At 39.6% G+C, this 21,296-nt stretch overlaps 1 protein-coding gene across 1 annotated transcript; it reads left to right on the top strand.

Moving 5' to 3' along the window:
* The first annotated feature begins 3,367 nt into the window (after nt 1-3,367).
* On the top strand, nt 3,368-4,297 carry LOC142750782 (olfactory receptor 11L1-like). Its single transcript, XM_075859758.1, has one exon. It carries the CDS (start codon nt 3,368-3,370, stop codon nt 4,295-4,297), a length of 930 nt encoding a protein of 309 aa, XP_075715873.1.
* Nucleotides 4,298-21,296: the final 16,999 nt, after the last annotated feature.

Raw genomic sequence — 21,296 nt, 5'->3', positions numbered from 1 at the left:
TTAAAGGGTAAATTGTGTTAAAAGTCACCGGACAAAATAATTTTTTACTGATGTTTATTTAACTTATGTGGCTTTTGTTTTAAAGATAAGTAGAACAATGACTTGTCCAAGTTAAATTAAGGGCTACACTAATCTGAAAGTCAGTTTCACCCTAGATCTAAAGCGTATTATGGCCGCAAATTTCGGCTTGACCGTGGGGACCTATTTGATGCTGTTGGTTTGGATGATCAGAACCCAAGTCAGGGCGAGATTTGCAGCCATAATATTCTACTACTTATAGAAATGCACCCTTACTAAGCTCATGTGAAACTGGCCTTAGGCCAGGAACACACACACAGTTTTGATGCAGTTTTTGGTGGAGGTTTTGGCTAGTTTTTTTTTTAGCTTAACAAAGTAGTGGATAGAACAGAAAGGAGAGTCATCAGTCTTTTTTTTTATACCTTTTCTTTCTTTTAGATCCACTTCTAGCTTTGGCTCAAAAAATGTAACCAAAAACAGCACCAAAAAAATGCATCAAACTTTGTGTGTGATCCTGGCTTTAGAGTCTGTTCACAAACAGCAGATTAAATGCAGAAATGTATATTTGTTTATTACTTAATTTCTGTTTTTGGGTTATCTCATGCACTGTGGTATTTAAGGCTGCACTCACACATGCCGTTTTTAAAGCATTTTTTTCTTTAGCCAAACACAGAGGATCCTAAAAAAAAACTAGACAAAATATAAATTAATCCTTTAGTTTTACTCCATTTTGGATCCACACCTGTTTTTGGCTATACGTATATATACAAAATTGCCCAAAAAACTGTATGTGTGAATCCAGTCCTAGAGTCTCATTTTGGCATTGTTTTTTTTAAATATTACTTTTGGGATCATATATATATATATATATATATATATATATATATATATATATATACAGTGCTGTGCAAAGGTTTTAGGCAGTTGTGGAAAATGGTGCAAAGTAAGAATGCTTTAAAAAATAGAAGTGTTAATAGTTTTTTTTTATCAATTAACAAAATGCAAAGCGAATAAACAGAATAGAAATCTAAATCAAATCAATATTTGGTGTGACCACCCTTTGCCTTCAAAACAGCATAAATTCTTCTAGTGACACTTGCACACTGTTTTTTTTAAGGAACTCGGCGGTGAGGTTGTTCCAAACATCTTGGAGAAATAATCTCAGATCTTCTATGGATGTCACTTCCTCAAATCATTCTGTCTCTTCATTTAATCCCAAACAGACTTGATGATGTTGAGATCAGAACTTTTTGGGGGCCATATCATCACTTCCAGGGCTCCTTGTTCTTTAAGCTGAAGATCTTAATGACATTGGCAGGATGTTTGTTTGTGGCCTCCATGATGGTATTACATGAGGGATAAGTATCTGCCTTTATTTCTCAGCATTGAGGACACCATTAATACTGACCAAATCCCCAACTACATTTGATGAAATGCAGCCCAAAACTTGCAAGGCCCCTTCACTATGACTCACTGTTACCTGCAGACACTCATTATTGTACCGCTCTCCAGGACCCTCCACCATGCTTCACTGTTACCTGCAGACACTCATTATTGTACCGCTCTCCAGCCCTTCAGCAAACAAACTGCCTTCTGTTATGGCCAAATATTACACATTTTTACCTGGGTCCCACTGGTTCCTACCAATTCTGAGCAGATCGCACTACTGGACATCTTCTAATTTCGAGGGGAATTAAGTATGATGTGTCTTTGATCCACTGCACTAAGTTTCCTTGGCTGATCACTGTGTCCACAATTCTCAACGATTCCCATTTATTTGTGCTTCTTCAAAAGAGCTTGAACAGCACGTCTTGAAACCACAGTCTGCATTGAAATCCTAGCCTGGGAGAGACCTTGCTGATGCAGTATAACTACCTTGTGTCTTGTTGCTGTGCTCAATCTTGCCATGGTGGACCTGTGACATGAAATTGTCTTCCACAACTTCACCTTTGTATCAGTGTTTGGCTGTTCCTCACCCACTTTTAAGCCTCCTACACCGCTGTTTATATTACAGTTAATGACTGTGTTTCAAGTTACTTATGAAAATGAAAATCATTATCACCTGTTTAGTATAACTGGTTCATAATACACTTGACTATAATCCTACAAAATTCATGACTGTGTGCAAGTGTACCTAGAAGAATTAATGCTGTTTCGAAGGCAAAGTGTGGTCACACCAAATATTGATTTCATTTAGATTTCTTTTCTGTTCATTCACTTTGTATTACTTTAACTTATAAAAAAAAAAACTATTAACACTTCTATTTTTCAAGGCATTCTTCCTTTGCAGCATTTTTTCACAACTGCCTAAAACTTCTGCACATTACTGTATGTAAAGCCAGCAATAACTTTTTCAGCAATTTGTGCTACAGTCTCTCTTCTTTGGGATTGGTCACGATGGGCTATCCTTCATTTATCATGTTCTTCAATGAGTCTCGGACGTTCATGACCATGCCGTAAGTCACTGGTTGTCCTTCCTCTAACCACTTTTGGTAGGTTCTAACCACTGCATAATGGTAACACCCCCACAAGATCGGCCAGTTTGGAGATGCTCTGACTAGTCATCTAGACATCACAAGTTTGCCCTTTTCATAGTCGCTCAAATTCTTGGCTTTTTTCTGTTCACTTGCTGCCTAATATAATGAATGTTATTCACTTCACCTCTCAGTGATATTAATGTTATGGCTGATTAGAGCTAACAGACTAATACTCTGATCCAGAAGGAAAAGGTTCAGCACTCCTTGTGGAATATGAAAAAAATCTTCTTTATTGGTTAAAATAGATAGCCAGCGGAAGACTGGACAGCAACAGTGGACAAGAAACATAAAACATATGTTCCCTCTGACGCGTTTCTAGCTCTCAAGAGCCATTACTCATCTATAACCAATAAAGAAGATTTTTTTCATATTCCACAAGGAGTGCTAAACCTTTTCCTTCTGGATTGTTGTTTCTACAGCGTGGAGATCACTGTCTTCTTCGTGCACCTAGGAGGGTGAGCTGACATTTCCATATATTTCCAACTAATACCCTGCCAGAAACGTTATCTACTGGCAAAACAAGGATTGGGCATGATGAAATTCAACTTGACTGTTCCTGATTTCCCTCGAATAGGAACAGTGGGTAAACCTCATATATATTATAATGTTGTGGGATCTAAAAAACATTAAACCAATGTGCATGGGCCACTTTACTTGTATCTTGCATTGGAGGTTATAATGAAGAGGAACAGACATGAACTCAAGTTGTGGGTTTATTATATAAGGAATTAGGTAATTTAGTTTATTATAAATATAGGGATGTTGTATTCTGAATACATTGACTTAACATGAGATCTACGTTATTATTCTAAATGCAGGAGAAGAATCTGACTGAGGTGACAGAGATTTTTTTCTTAGGATTTCAAGGCAGTCAACATCTAAGATTTTTTCTGTTTGGTCTTTTCATTGTGATTAACTTTTTTACAATATGTGGGAACCTCCTGATCATCACCCTGGTGTCCACCAGCAAGAACCTCCACACTCCAATGTATTTCTTCCTCACACAACTGTCCATCAGTGACATCTTGTTGACCTCAGATATTGTCCCCGAAATGCTCCACATTCTACTGAATAACGGGGGGACCATCACTTTTTCTAGTTGCATCACTCAGTTTTATTTTTTCAGTTCTTCAGAACTGTTTGAGTGTTTTCTTCTCACAGTGATGTCTTATGACAGATATGTGGCCATCTGTAATCCCCTCCGTTACACCTCGATAATAACAAATGCATCATGTGTGAAACTGGTCGTCATCTGCTGGTTGTTGGGTTTTTCCTGTGGGTTCGTTAACACTGTAATGATATTGACTTTAACCTTTTGTGGACCAAATACAATTGACCATTTTTTCTGTGACCTCGTCCCCTTGCTGGAAATTGCTTGTTCTGATACCTTCATGGTCCATCTTGAAGTCTCCTTACTGGGTATACCTGCAGTCATCATGCCGACCATAATAATCATTGCATCTTATGTTAAAATTGCATCTGTCATCTTAAAGATCCCATCTATTACTGGTAGACAGAAAGCCTTCTCCACCTGTAGCTCCCACCTCACTGTGGTCTCCATATTTTACTGCTCTCTGTTCACTGTCTATGTTGTCCCAACAAGAGGACAGATGTCGACCATCAGTAAGATCCTATCACTTCTTTATACTGTGCTTACCCCATTGATTAACCCCATTATATACAGTCTGAGAAATTCAGACATTAAGAAAGCCTTACAGGAATCATTTCATAAAAATATCTAATGGCCTTAAATCAATGTGTTTAGGTTCCTCTTACAAATAACGTATCCAGCTGCTTTCAATACAGAGTACTCATAATGAACAGTTCTTTATGATTTCATACAAGAAAGGCACAACAAACATACTATACGTTCTGTATTGTCAACAAGTTTCATCACTATCATATAGAATACATTATTGCTGGGGTCTCCATCATCGATTAAAGCACTTATGATCTATGTTGATTATTATAGAGGACCTATCACTAAGACATATAAGTTATACTGGATTACTGACCTGAATAGCGCTGTCTCCCTGATTCATGCGGTGGTTTTCTTCTTTCTCTAGACACCTCTGTTCCAGAGACATGCCCCAGTGTTGTGTTGGCTCACCCTATGCTAATTTGCTGTAGTTAGCCAACAGGGCGTAAACTACCCTCAAGCTGCCTTGCGCTGATTGGTCAGCATCAGAGGCAGGGAAGCTAGCTCCACCCCATTGGCTAACTACATCAAATTAGCATATAGGGAGCCAATGCAACAGTGGGCCATATTTCTGAAACGAGGGAGGAAAAAACCCAATAGCGCCGGAGTCTTTAGTTAGTAAACCAGTTCAACTTATATTGCCTTGTCACAGGTCCTCTTTAAATTAGTGGGGAGGTTAAAAGTACGGTAGATGTTTACAGAGTTAGACCATATGCCTAATGACAGAGCCTATATGATGTCATGCATATATGAGTTACCTACTAGGAGGCCTTAGCCCAGAGGCGTAGCTAGGTACTCCTGCACCCGGGGCAAAGATTCAGATTGGCGCCCCCTCCAACTTATTTCCCGACATCTCCTCCCCCCTCGCCATGTTTGCTTTCCCTACCAATCAATGAGGTGTAATTGTTTTTCACAATTTTTTTTAATGTAACTCGAGTATAAAAGCATTTCTACATTTTACAAGCGATATAGTTCTATAATGTTACATAGTTACATAGTTACATAGTTAGTACGGCTGAAAAAAGACACATGTCCATCAAGTTCAACCAAGGGAAGGGAAAAGGGAAGGAAAAATTTCTACACATAGGAGCTAATATTTTTTTGTTCTAGGAAATTATCTAAGCCTTTTTTAAAGCCATCTACTGTCCCTGCTGTGACGGCTCCTGCGGTGTCTACTGTCCCTGCTGTGACGGCTCCTGCGGTAGGCTATTCCATAGATTCACAGTTCTCACTGTAAAGAAGCCTTGTCGCCTCTGCAGCTTGAACCTTTTTTTCTCCAGACGGAGGGAGTGCCCCCTTGTTTTTTGAGGGAGTTTTACAAGGAACAGGATTTCACCATATTTTTTGTATGTGCCATTAATATATTTATATAAGTTAATCATGTCCCCCCTTAGTCGTCTTTTTTCAAGGCTAAATAGGTTTAATTCTTTCAATCTTTCCTCATAACTTAAATTCTCCATGCCCCTAATTAGCTTCGTTGCTCTTCTTTGTATTTTTTCCAACTCCAGGGCATCCTTTCTATGAACTGGAGCCCAGAACTGGACTGCATATTCTAGATGAGGCCTCACTAATGCTTTGTAAAGTGGCATTATTACATCCCTGTCCCGCGAGTCCATGCCTCTTTTAATACACGACAATATCCTGCTGGCCTTTGAAGCAGCTGATTGACACTGCATGCTGTTATTGAGTTTATGATTTACAAGTACACCCAGATCCTTCTCAACAAGTGAATCCGCCAGTGTAGCTCCCCCTAGGACATATGATGCATGCAGGTTGTTGGTACCCAGATGCATAACTTTACATTTATCTACATTAAACTTCATCTGCCAAGTGGACGCCTAAACACTTAGTTTGTTTAAATCTGCCTGCAATTCATGAACATCTTCCATAGACTGAACTATATTACATAGCTTGGTGTCATCTGCAAAAATAGAAATAGTGCTATTAATCCCATCCTCTATATCATTAATAAATAAGTTGAATAATAGTGGTCCCAGCACTGAACCCTGGGGTACACCACTTATTACCAGGGACCATTCAGAGTAGGAATCATTGACCACAACTCTCTGGATACGATCCTTGAGCCAATTCTCAATCCAATTACAAACTATATTTTCTAAACCTATAGTCCTTAATTTACCCATTAGGCGTCTATGGGGGACAGTGTCAAATGCCTTTGCAAAGTCCAAAAACACTAAATCCACAGCGGCCCCTCTGTCTAGGCTTCTGCTCACCTCTTCATAAAAACAGATTAGGTTAGTTTGACAACTTCTGTCCTTAGTAAAACCGTGCTGGCTGTCACTTATAATGCCATTTATTGTCACATAATCCTGTATATAGTCCCTCAATAGCCCCTCAAACATTTTCCCCACGATGGATGTTAAGCTTACTGGTCTATAATTACCTGGGGAAGACCTAGAGCCCTTTTTGAAAATAGGGACCACATTTGCGCTGCGCCAGTCCCTTGGCACTATACCAGTCACTAGAGATTCTCTGAATATTATGAAAAGGGGGACAGAAATAACTGAACTAAGCTCTTTAAGAATTCTAGGGTGTAACCCATCTGGTCCCGGGGCCTTGTGCACATTTATTTTATTTAATTTAGCTTGGACCATATCTACATTCATCCAATTCAGTATATCAACTGATATATTAACAGCACTGGCACTGGCTACATCAGCTGCTCTTTCTTCAGTTGTATATACAGAGCTAAAGAACCCATTTAGTAACTCTGCCTTCTCTTGATCCCCTGTGATCAACTCCCTATTACCACTATCTAGGGGTCCTACATGTTCAGACCTTGGCTTTTTAGCATTTATATACTTGAATAATTTTTTGGGATTTGTTTTACTATCCTTGGCCACCTGCCTTTCATTTTGTATTTTTGCTAATTTTATTACTTTTTTACAGATTTTATTAAGCTCTTTATATTTTACAAAGGCTGCAGATGTACCCTCAGATTTGTATTTTTTAAATGCCCTTTTTTTGTCATGTATTGCCCCTTTCACAGAAGATGTAAGCCATGTGGGGTTTAATTTGAGTCGTTTATACTTGTTACCTATAGGAATACATTTTGCACTATAATAACTCAAAGTAGATTTGAAAATCTCCCATTTATCATTTGTTCCATTATTTGACATTAGTTCTTCCCAGTCTATATCGTGAATTGCAGCCCTCATCCTGGGGAAATTGGCTTTCTTAAAATTAAATGTTTTTGCCCTCCCAGCCTGCGTTTGTTTTTTACAGTATAGGTAAAATGTAACTATATTATGATCACTGTTACCGAGGTTTTCACGAACATTGACATTCCCAACAAGATCTGCATTATTAGAAATGACCAGATCCAACAGAGCTTCACCTCTAGTCGGGTCTTCCACAAACTGGCCCATAAAATTTTCCTGCAACAGGTTGAGGAAATGTCTCCCCTTTGCAGTTGAAGCCGAAACATGACACCAATTAATATCCCGTAAATTAAAATCTCCCATTATCACTACAGTACCCGCCTGTGCAGCCCGCTCCATCTGTTTATATATCTGACATTCCATCTCCTCAGTTATATTGGGGGGTCTATAGATTACACCAAAAGTAATTTTTTCAGTGTTTACCTCCCTTTCTAGTTCCACCCACAAGGTTTCAACCTCCTCACAGTATTCACCCACTATTGTCTCTTTCACACTCGCCTTCATATCATTTCTCACATACAGACATACACCACCGCCTTCATATCACTTCTCACATACAGACATACACCACCACCTTTCCTATATGTCCTGTCTTTCCGAAAAAGTGTAAAACCCTGTAGATTTACAGCCCAGTCATGTGAAGAGTCCAGCCATGTTTCAGCAACACCAACTATATCTATATTTTCTTCCAGTATCAAGACCTCCAGCTCCCCCATTTTGCTTGCTAGACTTCAGGCATTTGTGAACATACACTTTAACTTGCCTGTCAGTTTTTCACTTTTATTATCAGAAATGTGATTTGACATTATTTGGGCCTTTTTATTTACACTGATGTTTTGTAACGAAAGGATCTCCTTATCTTGTTGTCTAGTGCTCTCCCCACATTCTGTTTCTCCCCCTACCAATATAGTCTAACCCCTCTCTAACCTGGCTACCCCTTTCTTTTCTACATTGACCTCCCTCCTCAGCCCTAGTTTAAATACTCCACCACCCCAGCTATAATTCTCTCCCCCAGCACATCGGACCCCCTTCCATTTAAGTGCAAATCATCTGCAGAATACAGTTTGTACCCCATCATATATCAGGTATGACTACGATCCTCACACCTTATACTCCTCATACATCTTATACCTTCTCTACTCATGAGGATGTGATCATATATCAGGTATGACTACGATCCTCACACCTTATACTCCTCATACATCTTATACCTTCTCTACACATGAGGATATGATCATATATCAGGTATGTCCACGATCCCCACACCTTATACTCCTCATACGTCTTATACCGTCTCTACTCATGAGGATATGATCATATATCAGGTATGACTACGATCCTCACACCTTATACTCCTCATACATCTTATAACTTCTCTAGTCATGAGGTTATGACCATATATCAGGTATGACTACGATCCCCACACCTTATACTCCTCATACTCCTTATACCTTCTCTACTCATGAGGTTATGATCATATATCAGGTATGACTACGATCCCCACACCTTATACTCCTCATACTCCTTATACCTTCTCTACTCATGAGGTTATGATCATATATCAGATATGACTATGATCCTCACACCTTATACTCCTCATACACCTTATACCTTCTCTACACATGAGGATACGATCTTATATCAGGTATGACTACGATCCCAACACCTTATACTCCTCATACACCTTATACCTTCTCTACTCATGAGTTTATGATCATATATCAGGTATAATGAAAAAAATAGATCCGGAGTACTAAAATATAACTTTTACTAGTATAAATAAAATAAGTATAAACAGATATATAAACAATAGGAGGAACCCATTTGCCAATACTGCATACATATAATTATTTGTTTCCCATCGTTTCAAATTGTTGTCAACAATATTTTTGTATTGACAGCAGATAAAGATCAGTCCGCCTTTATAAGGTTTCCCAATTTAGAATGGTTCTTTTGGTCACATATGGAGGAAAGGAATGTTGGGACACATGTCCTCCTACCCCGTTTCTGTCGGTAAATAGTTCTCCACATCAAAGTGTCCAGAAATAATGTTACGTCCTCTCCTGGATGGTGAAAGAGCGACAGGTGGGTCAACAATTTGAAACGATGGGAAACAAATAATTATATGTATGCAGTATTGGCAAATGGGTTCCTCCTATTGTTTATATATCTGTTTATACCTATTTTATTTATACTAGTAAAAGTTATATTTTAGTACTCCGGATCTATTTTTTTCATTATTCTATTACTACGGAGAAGTGAATTAACCATTATCCAGGTGGGGGATATATAACACCACGAAATATACATATATCAGGTATGACTACGATCCTCACACCTTATACTCCTCATACTCCTTATACCTTCTCTACTCATGAGGATATGATCATATATGAGGTATGTCTACGATCCTCACACCTTATACTCCTCATACTCCTTATACCTTCTCTACTCATGAGGTTATGATCATATATCAGGTATGACTACGATCCCCACACCTTATACTCCTCATACAACTTATACCTTCTCTACTCATGAGGATATGATTATATATCAGGTATGACTACGATCCTCACAACTTATACTCCTCATACTCCTTATACCTTCTCTACTCATGAGGTTATTATCATATATCAGGTATGACTACGATCCTCACACCTTATACTCCTCATACTCCTTATACCTTCTCTACTCATGAGGTTATTATCATATATCAGGTATGACTACGATCCTCACACCTTATACTCCTCATACTCCTTATACCTTCTCTACTCATGAGGTTATTATCATATATCAGGTATGACTACGATCCTCACACCTTATACTCCTCATACACCTCATACCTTCTCTACTCATGAGGATATAATCATATATCAGGTATGACTACGATCCTCACAACTTATACTCCTCATACACCTTATACCTTCTCTATTCATGTGGTTATGATCATATAACAGGTATGACTACGATCCTCACACCTTATACTCCTCATACTCCTTATACCTTCTCTACTCATGAGGATATGATCATATATCAGGTATGACTACGATCCTCACACCTTATACTCCTCATACACCTTATACCTTCTCTACTCATGAGGTTATTATCATATATCAGGTATGACTACGATCCTCACACCTTATACTCCTCATACACCTTATACCTTCTCTACTCATGAGGATATGATCATATATCAGGTATGTCCACGATCCCCACACCTTATACTCCTCATACATCTTATACCTTCTCTACTCAGGAGGATATGATCATATATCAGGTATGTCCACGATCCCCACACCTTATACTCCTCATACACCTTATACCGTCTCTACTCATGAGGTTATGACCATATATCAGGTATGACTACGATCCCCACACCTTATACTCCTCATACTCCTTATACCTTCTCTACTCATGAGGATATAATCATATATCAGGTATGACTACGATCCTCACACCTTATACTCCTCATACATCTTATACCTTCTCTACTCATGAGGTTATGACCATATATCAGGTATGACTACGATCCCCACACCTTATACTCCTCATACTCCTTATACCTTCTCTACTCATGAGGTTATGATCATATATCAGATATGACTATGATCCTCACACTTTATACTCCTCATACATCTTATACCTTCTCGACTCATGGGGATATGATCATATATCAGGTATGACTACGATCCCAACACCTTATACTCCTCATACACCTTATACCTTCTCTACTCATGAGGATATAATCATATATCAGGTATGACTACGATCCTCACACCTTATACTCCTCATACATCTTATACCTTCTCTACACATTAGGATATGATCTTATATCAGGTATGACTACGATCCTCACACTTTATACTCCTCATACATCTTATACCTTCTCGACTCATGGGGATATGATCATATATCAGGTATGACTACGATCCCAACACCTTATACTCCTCATACACCTTATACCTTCTCTACTCATGAGGATATAATCATATATCAGGTATGACTACGATCCTCATACCTTATACTCCTCATACACCTCATACCTTCTCTACACATGAGGATACGATCTTATATCAGGTATGACTACGATCCCAACACCTTATACTCCTCATACACCTTATACCTTCTCTACTCATGAGTTTATGATCATATATCAGGTATGTCTACGATCCTCACACCTTATACTCCTCATACACCTTATACTCCTCATACGTCTTATACCTTCTCTACTCATGAGGATATGATCATATATCAGGTATGTCTACGATCCTCACACCTTATACTCCTCATACGTCTTATACCTTCTCTACTCATGAGGATATAATCATATATCAGGTATGACTACGATCCTCACACGTTATACTCCTCATACTCCTTATACCTTCTCTACTCATGAGTTTATGATCATATATCAGGTATGTCTACGATCCTCACACCTTATACTCCTCATACGTCTTATACCTTCTCTACTCATGAGGATATGATCATATATCAGGTATGTCTACGATCCTCACACCTTATACTCCTCATACGTCTTATACCTTCTCTACTCATGAGGATGTGATCATATATCAGGTATGACTACGATCCTCACACGTTATACTCCTCATACTCCTTATACCTTCTCTACTCATGAGGTTATGATTATATATCAGGTATGACTACGATCCTCACACGTTATACTCCTCATACATCTTATACCTTCTCTACTCATGAGGTTATTATCATATATCAGGTATGACTACGATCCCAACACCTTATACTCCTCATACACCTTATATCTTCTCTAGTCATGAGTTTATGATCATATATCAGGTATGACTACGATCCTCACACCTTATACTCCTCATACATCTTATACCTTCTCTACTCATGAGGATATGATCATATATCAGGTATGACTACGATCCCAACACCTTATACTCCTCATACACCTTATACCTTCTCTACTCATGAGGATATGATCATATATCAGGTATGACTACGATCCTCACACGTTATACTCCTCATACTCCTTATACCTTCTCTACTCATGGGGTTATGATCATATATCAGGTATGACTACGATCCTCACACCTTATACTCCTCATACATCTTATACCTTCTCTACTCATGAGGATATAATCATATATCAGGTATGACTACGATCCTCACACTTTATACTCCTCATACTTCTTATACCTTCTCGACTCATGGGGATATGATCATATATCAGGTATGACTACGATCCCAACACCTTATACTCCTCATACACCTTATACCTTCTCTACTCATGAGGATATAATCATATATCAGGTATGACTACGATCCTCATACCTTATACTCCTCATACACCTCATACCTTCTCTACACATGAGGATACGATCTTATATCAGGTATGACTACGATCCCAACACCTTATACTCCTCATACACCTTATACCTTCTCTACTCATGAGGTTATGATCATATATCAGATATGACTATGATCCTCACACTTTATACTCCTCATACATCTTATACCTTCTCGACTCATGGGGATATGATCATATATCAGGTATGACTACGATCCCAACACCTTATACTCCTCATACACCTTATACCTTCTCTACTCATGAGGATATAATCATATATCAGGTATGACTACGATCCTCACACCTTATACTCCTCATACATCTTATACCTTCTCTACTCATGAGGATATAATCATATATCAGGTATGACTACGATCCTCACACTTTATACTCCTCATACATCTTATACCTTCTCGACTCATGGGGATATGATCATATATCAGGTATGACTACGATCCCAACACCTTATACTCCTCATACACCTTATACCTTCTCTACTCATGAGGATATAATCATATATCAGGTATGACTACGATCCTCATACCTTATACTCCTCATACACCTCATACCTTCTCTACACATGAGGATACGATCTTATATCAGGTATGACTACGATCCCAACACCTTATACTCCTCATACACCTTATACCTTCTCTACTCATGAGTTTATGATCATATATCAGGTATGTCTACGATCCTCACACCTTATACTCCTCATACGTCTTATACCTTCTCTACTCATGAGGATATGATCATATATCAGGTATGACTACGATCCTCACACGTTATACTCCTCATACTCCTTATACCTTCTCTATTCATGAGGTTATGATCATATATCAGGCATGACTACGATCCTCACACCTTGTACTCCTCATACAACTTATACCTTCTCTACTCATGAGGATATGATTATATATCAGGTATGACTACGATCCTCACACGTTATACTCCTCATACATCTTATACCTTCTCTACTCATGAGGTTATTATCATATATCAGGTATGACTACGATCCCAACACCTTATACTCCTCATACACCTTATACCTTCTCTACTCATGAGGATATAATCATATATCAGGTATGACTACGATCCTCACACCTTATACTCCTCATACACCTTATACCTTCTCTAGTCATGAGTTTATGATCATATATCAGGTATGACTACGATCCTCACACCTTATACTCCTCATACATCTTATACCTTCTCTACTCATGAGGATATGATCATATATCAGGTATGACTACGATCCCAACACCTTATACTCCTCATACACCTTATACCTTCTCTACTCATGAGGATATGATCATATATCAGGTATGACTACGATCCTCACACATTATACTCCTCATACTCCTTATACCTTCTCTACTCATGAGGTTATTATCATATATCAGGTATGACTACGATCCTCACACCTTATACTCCTCATACATCTTATACCTTCTCTACTCATGAGGATATAATCATATATCAGGTATGACTACGATCCTCACACTTTATACTCCTCATACATCTTATACCTTCTCGACTCATGGGGATATGATCATATATCAGGTATGACTACGATCCCAACACCTTATACTCCTCATACACCTTATACCTTCTCTACTCATGAGGATATAATCATATATCAGGTATGACTACGATCCTCATACCTTATACTCCTCATACACCTCATACCTTCTCTACACATGAGGATACGATCTTATATCAGGTATGACTACGATCCCAACACCTTATACTCCTCATACACCTTATACCTTCTCTACTCATGAGTTTATGATCATATATCAGGTATGTCTACGATCCTCACACCTTATACTCCTCATACGTCTTATACCTTCTCTACTCATGAGGATATGATCATATATCAGGTATGTCTACGATCCTCACACCTTATACTCCTCATACGTCTTATACCTTCTCTACTCATGAGGATGTGATCATATATCAGGTATGACTACGATCCTCACACGTTATACTCCTCATACTCCTTATACCTTCTCTACTCATGAGGTTATGATCATATATCAGGCATGACTACGATCCTCACACCTTGTACTCCTCATACAACTTATACCTTCTCTACTCATGAGGATATGATTATATATCAGGTATGACTACGATCCTCACACGTTATACTCCTCATACATCTTATACTTTCTCTACTCAAGAGGTTATTATCATATATCAGGTATGACTACGATCCCAACACCTTATACTCCTCATACACCTTATACCTTCTCTAGTCATGAGTTTATGATCATATATCAGGTATGACTACGATCCTCACACCTTATACTCCTCATACATCTTATACCTTCTCTACTCATGAGGATATGATCATATATCAGGTATGACTACGATCCCAACACCTTATACTCCTCATACACCTTATACCTTCTCTACTCATGAGGATATGATCATATATCAGGTATGACTACGATCCTCACACGTTATACTCCTCATACTCCTTATACCTTCTCTACTCATGAGGTTATTATCATATATCAGGTATGACTACGATCCTCACACCTTATAGTCCTCATACACCTTATACCTTCTCTACTCATGAGGATATAATCGTATATCAGGTATGACTACGATCCTCACAACTTATACTCCTCATACACCTTATACCTTCTCTACTCATTAGGATATGATCTTATATCAGGTATGTCCACGATCCCAACACCTTACACTCCTCATACATCTTATACCTTCTCTACTCATGAGGTTATGATCATATATCAGGTATGACTACGATCCTCACACGTTACACATCTCATACACCTTATACTCCTCATACACCTTATACCTTCTCTACTCATGAGGATATGATCATATATCAGGCATGACTACGATCCCCACACGTTACATTCAGAGACCTGGGTGTAAGGGATCATCACACCTGTGTGGCCTGGCATAAAAACTACCGGGGTTGACAGCATTAAATGATTGAGCACAGAGATTTGTTTGCTCAACAATTGCGTTTGTTTGGGTGCCCTGATTTTTTAGGGTGTAGGTAAGAGTGTCAAAGGCTACAAGTATATAAAATGTTATGGCTTTTGGAGATTAGTTTCTCAGATATTGTTTCTTTATTAGATATTGTTTCCTTATTGTAAATGAGCCTAAAATACAGCCGTCGTGACGAGGTTTTTCTGGGCGAACCGCACAACGCAGGTTCATGAGTTGTGGTAGGCATACTCTGGGATATTTACAAACATCATGATTATAAACCACAAATAATATGAACAATACGACCACAACTAATAATATTAAATCTGCTATCACCAATCTCAGTATCCCCCCCCCCCCCCCTCAAGGTTTGGATTCCATCAGTGCCATAGACAGTAAGAGACACTCCAGTGTTCTTTATTTTTATTTTGGCCCCTGTGTGTGATTTTCACCAGGTAAAGGTAGGGCAGTTTATTCTCTTACTGGGCGCATTTTTGCGGTAAGATCCCAGGTGCAATTATGTCACGTGACCGCACTGTGACCGGACGATTCCTACAGCATCTGTTGTGTGGAGCGGAAGTCTCTTTCAGCATGCATTCCTATGAGACGCTAAATGTGAATATATGTATGTGTTGCAATTATGCACACCAAACTAAAGAAGTTATCTCAGCCATTGATGGATCTATACATAAAATTAAACAATTCATCAATTGCAACACACGGCATGTAGTTTACCAAATAAATTGTACTCTTTGTAATTTATCTTATGTTGGGTGCAGTAGTCGCTCCCTTAAGGTTAGAATTAGAGAACATCTCAATGGAGCTACTAATCCTGGAGTTAGAAATCCTTCCAATGCATCCAAACATTTTAGTCTTATGCACCAAGGCGATGCCAGTAGTTTTGAGTTTTCAGGAATTGAAAGAGTTAATAGACCAGTGCGAGGTGGTGATCATAGGGGAGCACTTTTAAATTGTGAGGGTTACTGGATTCTCATGTTGAACACTATAGTCCCCAATGGTTTAAATGTGAGAAATGATCTTATTCTGAACTACTAATATTTTATATATTTTGCACATTTTGTATTTTTGTATTTTTGTGTTTGGCTTGAGATTTGATAGTTGCATTTTATACAATTTTGTATGTTTCACATGTCTGTGATAATTGCATACACCTGATCACAGTGGGTGTTTTTTGTCTTGGCTGCTATTTTAGCCAGACATTCTCATTCCTTCCCCTATCTATGAGTAATGGCTCTTGAGAGCTAGAAACGCGTCAGATGGAATGTATGTTTTATGTTTCTTGTCCACTGTTTGCTGTCCAGTCTTCCGCTGGCTTTCTATTTTAACCAATAAAGAATATTTTTTTTCATATTCCACAACGAGTGCTGAACCTTTTCCTTCTGGATTGATGTTTCTACTTTAAATGATGCCAATAGAAACTACAACTCCTCCCGCAAAAAATAAGACATCACATCGCTCCATTGAGAGAAAAATTAAAAAACAAACAAAGGCTTCATCCCGAAAGGGTTATTGATAATTAGTTATTTGCTTAGCAATCTGCAGTCCCCTACTTCTTGCTAACTCTATAATTTGATGTTAGTACTGTATAAAGTAGGGGACAGATGGAAGAAAATAAGTCTGCAGAATCAGAGTACAGAGGGTGCTTGTTGTCTGTTACCATGGAGACACACAGGTCTGCATAGGAGCTGTAGACTCAAAAATAAAGGAAATGTTTAATCAAGACCTATTGTACAATCTCTTCTTTTTCCATTGTAGATTAATTAGGACAATAAAAAAAATGTTGGTTGGTAGGTCGACATATCACTTAAATAAGTAAATTCCTGTTGTTATGGACCGACCTTTTAACCCCTTAAGGACGGAGCCATTTTCATTTTTTTCATTTTCGTTTTTCACTCCATGTGTTCCAAGAGCAATAACTTTTTTAATTTTCCGTCAATAGGGCGGTGGGAGGGCTTATTGTTTGTGGGAGGAGTTGTAGTTTCTAATGGCACCATTTAAAGCACAATATAATGTACTGGGAAACGGAAAGAAAAATTATTTGCGGGCTGAAATTGGAAAAAAAATGTGATTCCTATATTGTTATTTTGGTTTTCACTTTTACAGCATTCACCGTGCGGTAAAAACGGCAGCTGAACTTTATTCTGCGGCTCAATATGATTACGGTTACGTTAGTTATATAGGTTTTTTATATATTATTACTTTAAAAAAAAAACAAAACTGTTTTGTTCTGAGAGCCATAACTTTTTTATTTTTTCGTGGATTGAGCGAGGTGTTGCTTATTTTTTGTGGGACGAGCTGTAGTTTTTATTAGTACAATTTTTTGGTACATACAACTTTTTGATCACTTATTACATTTTTTTTGCGATCTAAGGTGACCAAAAAACAGCGATTCTGGTGGTTTAATATTGTCATTTTTTTTACTGCACTCTCTGTGCATGTTAAATAATGGTATAGTGTAATAGTTCAGACTTTTACAGACACAGCAATACCAATTTTGTTAATTTTTGTATTTTTTACATTACTTTACAGGACAAATGGGAGAAAAGTTTATTTTTTTTTTAACTTTTAATACATATATATTTTTTCACTATTAATAACTTTATTAAACTTTTTATTTACACCATGTATTAGTCCCCCTAGGGGATTTGAACCAGCGATCGTTAGTTCGCTGGTACAATATACTGCAATACTAATGTATTGCAGTATATTGTACCAGCGATCTAATGATGTATTTCATCTAATGTATTGTATTGCAATCTAATGTATTGCAGTATATAGTCATTTTCACAGGCTTCTGTTAAGCCATGCAAGAGACACAGCTTAACAGAGGCATTTAAGAGGCAGACCTGGGGGCCTTCATTAGGACTCCGGGCTGCCTTGACAACCCCCGGTGCCCCCCTGATCGTGGCGTGGGGGCACCAATGAGCTGTCGTAGGGGACCTCTCCCCTCTTTTCAACGCTTCAGATGCTGCGGTCAGGATTGACCGCAGCATTTGAGGGGTTAAACGGCTAGGAACATTGTGATTGCTGTTTCTGGCCGTTAGTCTGGGATTTTAGCTGTAAAACACAGCTGACAACCGTGAGCGCCTTCCATAAATTTTACAAGCTTCACAGCCTCTAACAAGCGGTCAAGTGTTTAAGTTGCAAAATATTTCCGAGTGCACTAGAGTGTGTTTAAGAGTCTATTTTAGCTTTTGGGACCGAAAGTTTTGTATGGACGGACGCGGTACTGTAATGATGGGGGTAGGGAAACAGACAAGTGAGCCCTAATCTACCCGCCACTCAGTCCCTGCCTACTTGCAACGACCCGCCCTAGGCCACGGGGTACAACTGGGCGACAGTCCCTATGCTCAATAAGTGCACGACGGACAAACAGACAAGGGTACACAGAGCTAAGGGAAATGGGGCAGTTGCCCACGGTAACACCGTGAGCAACAAGAGTGGTGAACGAGCCGAGTTAAACCAGGAGTGTACGAGGTACCAAACGCAGAGCAGGAGAGTAGTGAACAAGCCGAGTCAAACCAGGAGTGTACGAGGTACTAAACGCAGAGCAGGAGAGTAGTGAACAAGCCGAGTCAAACCAGGAGTGTACGAGGTACCAAACGCAGAGCAGGAGAGTAGTCAGTAAGCCAGGGTCAGTATGAAGCAGGGACAAATAGTTCAAGAAGCTGCAGCAGGGCCAGGAAACCAAACGAGAAGACTCACAAGCAAGGAGGAACAGGAAAGGCAGGTACAAATAGACAGAGGGCGGGAGCTAGCTCCGTCTGGCCAGGCTGTGATAGGCTCTCCCACTCCTAAGCCTGCCATCCTGAGTGGTGGAAGATGGAGTCAGTCTCACAGACATAGAAGCAGGTGCAGACTGATTAGCTATGGGCGTTGACACAGAAGCTGTGCCTGGAAGATCCTGGTGGTGCAAAGTGGAAAAGGAAATCTTCAGAGAAGTGACCAACGTCGTTTCTGACTCCAGAAGTTTACCACTAAAGGTCTGACCTTAAAATTTCTACAGTTTCGTGACAGTGGCGTGTGCGGTTTATGGCCAGCAAAACGCTACAAACGTGTAGCCGAACACTAAACCATGTGTCCGATGGACCCGAGCTAGGCGTCTATTCGTTCGCCTTGCAGAGCCGAACAATACGAGATATGAATCGGTCGTCTTAGCTAAAAGGGGACTCCTCTTTTGCCCCACAAACATGGCGGAATTCCCTTATAAAGAGCTAAATATCTACGGTTTTACCAAAATATTTCCGTAACCGCTTAATGTGGAGTAATGAGCTATGACACTATTATGCGTCACCATCTCCTGAGTATGTACGCCAAGACTCGTGATGATACGTGGCGCAATTAGCCAGGAAAATCCTTGTTAGCGATGCCTATTTTTACACAAGGCTTCAATTTATTTTTATAAAAAAATGTATATCTTAAAAACTAACCGTTGCATATACTTTATATTCATTACACATGTAGCCCTTGACACTATGACCTATCCTAAAAAATATGTCAAGGTTCTGTGACGCGCGCTTGGCCCACAAAAGCCTCATCAGCAAAGCATGTTTTTACGCATGTTTAGGGGGGATTCACACGAACGTGTATTGGGTCCGTGCGGGCCGCGTAGTTTTAACGCGCCACGCACAGACCAATACAAGTTACAGACAGTCCGTGCTTTTTGCGCAGCGTTTGTCAGCTGCGCAAAAAGCGCGACATGCTCAGTATCTCCGCGTATTTCGCGCATCACGCACCCATTGAAGTCAATGGGTGCGTGAAAACCACACAGGTCGCACGGAATCACTTCCGTGCGAACCGACTGAAACAGCGCACCAGCTGTCAAAAGGATGAATGTAAACAGAAAAGCACCACGTGCTTTTCTGTTTCCAAACATCCAAACGGAGTGTCTTTGAGATGAGCGAACCCGGACAACCGAACCGAACTTCACCGGGTTCGGCCGAACTGGTTTTGGACGAACCCGGCAAAAAAATTGCTGGTACGCGACGTCAGGAGAAAGTCACTGTCCAGGGTGCTGAAAGAGTTAAACTGTTTCAGCACCATGGACAGTGACTTCCGATCCCAATATACATGAACCTGTAAAAAAAAACGAAGTTCTGACTTACCGATAACTCCCGGCTTCTTCCTCCAGTCTGACCTCCCGGGATGACAATTCAGTCCAAGTGACAGCTCCAGCCAATCACAGGCCAAGCACAGGCTGCAGCGGTCACATGGACTGCCGTGTCATCCAGGGAGGTGGGGCCCGATGTCAAGTGAGGCGCGTCACCAAGGACGCGTCACCAATGCAACGGCCGGGAGGGAAGTTCTTGGTAAGTACGAACTTTTTCTTTTTTTTTAACAGGTTTCTCGATATTGTGTTCGGCATTCACTGTCGAGGGTGCTGAAAGAGTTACTGCCGATCAGTTAGCTCTTTCAGCACCTTGGACAGTGACGGGCGTCGACTAGCCTCATCTCTATGATGGCGGCTGCACGAAAATCACGCAGCCGCGTATCATACACGGATGACACACGCAGCTGTCAAGTGGTTTTTGAGCGTGCAA

This window comes from Rhinoderma darwinii, chromosome 3, assembly GCF_050947455.1.
Source record: "Rhinoderma darwinii isolate aRhiDar2 chromosome 3, aRhiDar2.hap1, whole genome shotgun sequence".
Taxonomy (NCBI): domain Eukaryota; kingdom Metazoa; phylum Chordata; class Amphibia; order Anura; family Rhinodermatidae; genus Rhinoderma; species Rhinoderma darwinii.
The sequence above is the reverse complement of the archived record's forward strand: the minus strand, read 5'-3'. Positions and strand labels throughout refer to the sequence as shown.

Bases quoted from the DNA above. Each gene is read 5' to 3' on its own strand.
- LOC142750782 (XM_075859758.1), top strand. From the start codon at position 3,368: ATGCAGGAGAAGAATCTGACTGAGGTGACAGAGATTTTTTTCTTAGGA.